Here is a 7,500-nt window from a genome sequence, read left to right as displayed (position 1 = left end):
GTGTGTACGCGTATCTGTGCCTGTGTGTGTGTGTGCGTGTGTGTGCGTGTGTGCGTGTGTGCGTGCGTGTGTGTGTGTGTGTGTGTGCGTGTACACGCATGTGTGCATGCGTGTGTGCGTGTGTGCGTGCATTCGTGTGTGTGTGTGTGTATGTGTGTGTGTGTGGTGTTTCCTGGGAAAGACAGAAGCCGAGATGTGCTGTGCCACACAAGTGGTGAGTGTCTTTTGTGTGTTCATTCGGTGTCCAGGGATTTTATCTTTCCTGAGTCAGACCCTGTACAACCAGGACAATCAGGTAATTCCAGGACAGACAGAAAAATGTGTGTGTGTGTGTGTGTGTGTGTGTGTGTGCGTGTGCGTGTGCGTGTGCGTGTGTGTGTGTGTGTGTGTGTGTGTGTGTGTGTGTGTGTGTGTGTGTGTGTTTCTGTTGTACCTTAAAGCCCTCCAACTTTAAACTGTTTGTTGTTTTTTAGTATGTTTTGAGTATCCATTCCACACGTTTGCCTCTCTCTCCATCTCTAATGCCATATTTCATCTGGGTTTTAAGCAGGCCAGTACTTCTATTTAGCATCCATCTTTTTAATCAGGTATTGTTTATTTGTAAAATTCCACCCTTTTGCTTGTTCTTGTGTGTGTGTACCCACAGTGGGAGTATGCGCTGAACCAGTTCTGCCAGGAGGAGTTCATGGTGATGGACCTGCCTCATCAGTGCTGCGAGGCGGAGAGCGATGAGAAGAGGCTGGCCTGTTTCGCTGGAGAGGCCCATAACCCCTCCTACCAGGGCATACGCGGCTACAAGGCCCCCAGCGTCACTGTGGACCTCGCCTTCACCTGGGACCCCACCACCTGCTAGAGGTGAGGATGACACACCCTCCCTGGCTGTAACTACCATTGAGGACACAGATGTCATGTTATGATGAGGTCAATAGGCTGTTTGTTCAAAGCAGGTTGAGAACCACTGTAAAAAGGTAGAGGGCTGGAGGGCTGCGGCGTTCAAGTGGTAAAACTGGTGGTGGTTTGAAGGTGCTCTTTGGCCAAGACGTAGAAAATATCAAAAAAGGCAGGACGCCAAGGCACTCTTCTTAGATAAAACCGCTTTATCATAAAGGCTAATTCATGTTAGAACTTAAATAACAAAATTGGCAGTATTTTTAATCATTTAAGTTCTAACATGAACTAGCCTTTATGATAAAGTGGTTTTATCTAAGAAGACTGCCTTGGCGTCCTGCCCTTTTTTTGAGAACCACTGTAGTTCGGAGAAGAGCCCAATCCTTAATATTTTTGTATGAGTGGTACAACTAATATAAGAATCTAATCTAAGAATGTCAGACTAATCTCACTGGCCAAACACTTCAAACTGGCATGGCTGATTGCAATAAAAAAACAAACTATGCTGTACTACATGATGTAAATCAATGTAAAAGAGTGGAAATAGAGGTTTACTGTTAAGGCTTGTAAATGCCAACTTTAGATGTAATTAACGACTACGCCACCAGAGGGCGCCAAAGTCCCTCTGGAAAAAAATGAGTTCACACTAGCGCACGATTGAGGACACAGGTTCGTCAAGGAGGTACAGAGACAAGATGCAGGGCCACAGTCAATTCTCTTTTAATAATTCAAACAGTTATGGAACAATAAACACCAGTTAAAACTGTATATACAATAAACACATTGGCCATAAATCTGTACGCCCACACTACTGTATATGCACACCAGTAGGCCTAACCAAAAAACCCTTTTCCAAATCCTGTAGCTCCAATTACACACAGATACTAAAGCACAGCACACTTAAAATAGATTAATACCAAACACCTCTACACTGCACACAAGGTATTACAAAGGGCACCCAACTATCTATTCTAAATCACTGCACGAGGAGCTAAAGGGTGATTGGGTGGAAGGGCTTCAGGTGGGCACCAGTGTGGACACAAGAGACAACCTAAACCAAACATAAATATAATTAAAGAAACAAAAAGGACAGACCAAGAACTCTCACTTTCTTGTCAGTAAACAAAAATACAGAAGGCAAAATAGAAATAAAACAAAATCCACATGCGCACGCGCACACACTCGTTCACCCACTTGACAGAACCCTCTTACTTCAACTCCAGCACTAATTAAGCTTCACCTTAGTCCCCAGCTATACACACACACACTATCCAAACATTCTTGCATGCATCCAACACACATCAGGGGTATACAAAACAGCAGCTCATGTAGACAACCCACTAAGTCAGCCGGCTACTCGCTTTTTAAAGTAACAACAATCATGGCCAATTGGTGCCACAGGTCACATGATACAAATGACATCATAGGAGATGCTGCTGAGATTTAAAGGCACAGTTCCCCATTATACTGCATAAACAACTGTTAAATGTGCTTCAATCATGTGTTTCTATGATATACAGTAGCTTACCTTTGACATTGTTTTCTGTCTTTCTCAGCCTGCGTAAAGGAAGCAGAGTCTCAGGCTGGCTGATCATCTTCAAGAGTTGTTGTCAGTAATCGCTACTCCACCAATATTAACAGTATATGAATGGATACTTACACATGCTACAATGCAATGCTTTTTAAAAAGATGTCTCTAGTGCCAGACCGAGTGTGTTAACAAACGGCTTTGTGAAACCATTGTGAAACTATTCCCCGATTACACACACAGACACAGATACAGACACAGACACAGACACAGACACAGACACACACACACACACACACACACACACACACACACACACACACACACACACACACACACACACACACACACACACACACCAGAGAGAGAGAGAGAGAGAGAGAGAGAGAGAGAGAGAGAGAGAGAGAGAGAGAGAGAGAGAGAGAAAAAAATATGCCTGTGGCCTTGCTGTTTGCTCTGTTGAGTTCCATGGAAGTATGTCATTTCACCGACCATCATATTGCAGTTGCAGCATTTTACACCGTCCAGAGACTCGCCACAGACATCGCCGTGGAAGGATTCTTTAAACATCCAGAAACTGATATACTGTACGTGGTTACATGGTTACAGTAATACCAGAGAGAGTAGAGAGAGAGAGGTTCCATTGGCCCATTGTTTCCTGGTTCTATTATGGCCCCCCCTTAGGCACCCCTAGGCAGACCTAAGGACTGTTCTATTCATTGTAGGAGCATTATGACACGCCCCTTTAGGCAGACCGGAACCTGGTCGCGTTAAGTGCCCATAGAAACCTATTATGTTGGCATATCTCTATACTTAAAGAATCTCTGGTAATACACACTTACAGTACTGCTTTGGTCAGAGGTGGAACGTAACTAAGTATACTAGTTACTGTACTTAAGTATTTTTTTCTGGAATTTGTACTTACTTGAGTAAAAATAAAAATGCAGACTTTTACTTCAATTACTTGTACTTTTTACTCCTTACATTTCTAGAAGAGGTTTTGCTGTTGTGTTTCGTGGACATTTGAGTAGCCTCAGCTGCGGGCAGGGAGGCGGGACCAAGCCCCTCTTCCAAACTGACACCCAGACAAAAAAATACTTTAAAAAACATTAACAGGACTCCATAGTCATGTTCAAATTGAACTGAAAACCGTTGAAGAAACGTTCTCCTATTGGATCAAGTAGGCAGACATACTTGTACTTTTGTACTCAAAAAGTAGCCTACATTTAAAAGTTAGTAGGCCTACTTGTGACTTTTACTTAAGTACATTTTTGGTGTACAACTTCAACTTTCACTTGAGTAATTTTTTCGCATGGTACTTCTACTTTTACTTAGGTACACAACTTCAGTACTTCTTCCACCTCTGACTGTGGTTCCCAAATTGGGGTACAGGACCCTTAGGTGGGGAGCTGGGTTACTGCAGAGGGGTCGCGGAGAGAAGGGCTTGTTTTCATTAAAATCTTGAATATATGCATTTCATTTAATATAACCTTTCCATACATTGGTTAGTAACAGTATTCACTAGTAAGGTTAAATGCATCCATTTTCCCTGTGAATTTCACATATTCACATATTCACGTGTTAAGGGACCAAAACATTTTGATGTTTGGAATAGGTGGATGGTTCTGAATATATCCTTAAAGTCAAATGGGGGTCCCAGCAGAAAAAGCTTAAGGAACCACTGACATAGGCCTACTGTATGTCTCTCTCTCTCTTATGAGTTCATAGTTAATACATCTATTCTCGTTTCCCATGCTTATACAGTGTATGTGATTACATGGTTATCACTGTTGTTGTCTTCACATCTTTTGACACTTTGCATTAAAGCATTCTCTTTACATTAATGTATACTGTGTTTTGTAGGTTTCTATAAAGTGCTGTTTTCTTTGGACTCCGACACACACACCACAAACACATGCAGATGTGCACATGTGCATTGCACACGTCACACACGTACAGGTACGCACAGGGAAGCTGACAGGGGGTCCGCCCGCCGTCCCGGGCCCAGGGAGACAACGGGCCCAGAAATGGGTCCTCGTTACATTGTATGTATTGAGTGTGGGCCCTTTCTGATGACTTTGTCCTGGGAAGAAAATAAAGGTCCGCAACACTGTTAAATGCTCCCAAATATTTAACGGCACAACGTTTCGGACTAACCGTCCTTCATCAAAGTGCAAAGTTTGTGATGAAGGACAGTTAGTCCGAAACGTTGTGCCATTAAATATTTGGGAGCATTTAACAGTCTTGTGGACCTTTATTTTCTTTTCAGTTATCTTACGTTTGGTCCAGCACCTGTGCCACTGATGTGCGCGCATTCTTTGACTTGCTGGATTGACTTTGTCCTGGGCCCAGCCAAAGCTGTCAGCGGCCCGGGGTCCGCACTGCGTACACACAAACGTATGCACACACACACACACACACACACAACTACACTTCATAGCACCCAATGCATTTGTTGTTGATTGCAAATCCATTATGTGCCAGATACTGCCTGTGCCAAAAAGCAATGTTCAAATGCTACTTAATAAATTGGCAAAACTACATTGATTAATTGATATAAAGGTCTATTGACCATGTAAAACATTGCATGATACAATAGATGAAGGCATTTATTGGCATGACTAATTGCAATAAAAATTATTTAACCTAATCATGTATTGTGAGGGGAAGTATAAGTCATCAACATACTGTTTGATATCCCCTTGGCCCTTCAAGCTGCAGTGGTAATGATCTGAAATGATTCTTTTATTTCTTGCAATTAATCCTGAAATTCAAAGCACATACTTCTCCCACTGACAGCAACAAATTAAAATTAACAAATAATGTTGGTAATGTTTGTGTGTAATGCAAAACAACTGTCTTTTTTAAAGCAAAAGCAAAACAAACCTAGACATGTTATTTACAAAAATACAGGCACGCATACACGCAGGCAGACACAGACAGACAGACACAAACACACCGAGACAGACAGACAGACAGACAGACAGACAGACAGACAGACAGACAGACAGACAGACAGACAGACAGACAGACAGACAGACAGACAGACAGACAGACAGACAGACAGACAGACACACACACACACACACACACACACACACACACACACACACACACACACACACACACACACACACACACACACACACACACACACACACACACACACACACACACACACACACACACCTCTGTATCATTGATGCACTGCCCTGGCTGCACCTCCCAGATAGACACCTACAATATAAAAAGGGGAACACATCAGGGCATGTCACACACTCACACAAGGAGGGAGGGGGGAGGGTGTGTGTGTGTGTGGGGGGTGTGTGTGTGTGTGTGTGTGTGTGGGGGGGGTAGGTGTGGGTGGGCTGCATGCGTGTGGTTTAGACCTGTTCAAAAAAAACTTTTTTTGTAATTTTGAAGCCAATTGCTGTGATTCCCATTCTCCAAGGTGTGAAATGGCCAGATATAAAATTATTTTGATTTTGGACCATGGGAAGACCTGCCTCAAGAGCCATAAAGTCTCAATGTTTATTTTAATCAAAAACGCCTGACATTTGGCCCCATTTTGCCTAATAACTTCACAGCCATTTGTCGTAGAGCATTGTGGGTGGTGTCACCTGAAAGCTGATACCCAATATGTCAGTATCATGCACAGTTATAGCTGACTTTAAAGCAGAAATGTGTTAAATTTAGGCGAATTTTGGTGGTTTCAGCTCAAACAATACTCAATTGGACCCCAGAAAGGTTTATTAATTCACCTAAGTATAGTGCCAAATTGAAGTCTGAAAGAAAATATATTTCCTAACATTTCATATATTGCCAGTGACACATCCTGAACTGTCAGAACATAATATATAAAGTCGTTATCTTTTGCTTACTCTTCCTGTGCTGTCGTAACACAATATTGGCCTAATGGATCCTGATTTTGTTGGTTTGCCCACCAATAAATTATCAGTCTGTAATTTTAATATTAGGTGTATTCTAACATGGAAAGATAGAATATCAAAAAGCAAATCCAGAAAGTAGCTTAAAAGAATATATATTAGGAATTTATTTCTATTACATATAGGGAGATAGGTATTTGATCCCCTCCTAACCATTAAAGAGTTCTGATCTCACAGATCAGATGGGCACTTCCAATCAACTTGTCATCTGAATTCAAGACACCTGAAAATAGTCAGCTGACTTAAAAAGTCTCCCGTTGATAGAAATGGTGAACGAATCAGACACAAAACTCTCCAAACATGATAAAGAGCCAGAAGCTTGAAAAAGATGTTCGTGATGTTAGCTAGTGGACCTGAACATGGGTGGAATGGACAAAAACACAAGTCAGAGTGTTTCAGTAAACAGCACCAACAGCTGTGTCCTTAAGAAATATAAAAACGACTGCTGATCTACCTCAGTCTTAGGGTGCAATCAAAACACAGTCAAAATATCAGGCTTATACTAAGCATAAAACATAAAACCAGACTATTGTAGCCTCATAATGCCCACACTTCCACAGTGGAATGCTGTAATAGTTGTTGAAAAGACTTACCATACTACTACTATACCACTTACCAAAGACTACTATAGTACTACACTACTATTACATTACACAGAGCCTATAGTGATACATTACGACTTGGTCATTGCCATTCTGGTAACAGTAAATGTATGCTGTTGTCTTATGTGTTATGTCTTTTCTTATGTCCCAAAGGTGTGTGTGTGTGTGTGTGTGTGTGTGTGTGTGTGTGTGTGTGTGTGTGTGTGTGTGTGTGTGTGTGTGTGTGTGTGTGTGTGTGTGTGTGTGTGTGTGTGTGTGTGTGTGTCTGTGTGTGTGTGTGTGTGTGTCTGTGTGTCTGTGTGTCTGTTGCATTGTCAATAAACCATGGATGAATGGATCTCAGCCATTGTAGTCATGGACTGTTTCAGCTGCCACTATCTGGCAAGCAACAGGATAGAAGCCATGGCAAAACAGCTATTTTTACCAGATAATAAGACAGATGTGCTTGGATGTGGCTTGATAATTTTGTGCCGTTGATAATATTTGTAGTAGGGATTGCGTAATGCATCAAACTCATTACAGGTCAGGGGTTATA

At 42.0% G+C, this 7,500-nt stretch overlaps 1 protein-coding gene across 1 annotated transcript in view; it reads left to right on the top strand.

The window, feature by feature from the left end:
- LOC134436635 (extracellular matrix protein 1-like) overlaps positions 1-3,376 on the top strand; it is a 5,105-nt gene extending 1,729 nt beyond the window's left edge. The window contains exons 3-4 of the mRNA XM_063185949.1: positions 647-855; positions 2,445-3,376. Coding sequence (XP_063042019.1) covers positions 647-853 — 207 coding nt within the window. The 3' untranslated portion in view covers positions 854-855; positions 2,445-3,376. The remainder of the gene's footprint in view (positions 1-646; positions 856-2,444) is intronic.
- The last annotated feature ends 4,124 nt before the right edge of the window (positions 3,377-7,500 follow it).

Source organism: Engraulis encrasicolus, chromosome 20 (assembly GCF_034702125.1).
Source record: "Engraulis encrasicolus isolate BLACKSEA-1 chromosome 20, IST_EnEncr_1.0, whole genome shotgun sequence".
In the NCBI taxonomy this organism is placed as follows: domain Eukaryota; kingdom Metazoa; phylum Chordata; class Actinopteri; order Clupeiformes; family Engraulidae; genus Engraulis; species Engraulis encrasicolus.
The sequence above is the reverse complement of the archived record's forward strand: the minus strand, read 5'-3'. Positions and strand labels throughout refer to the sequence as shown.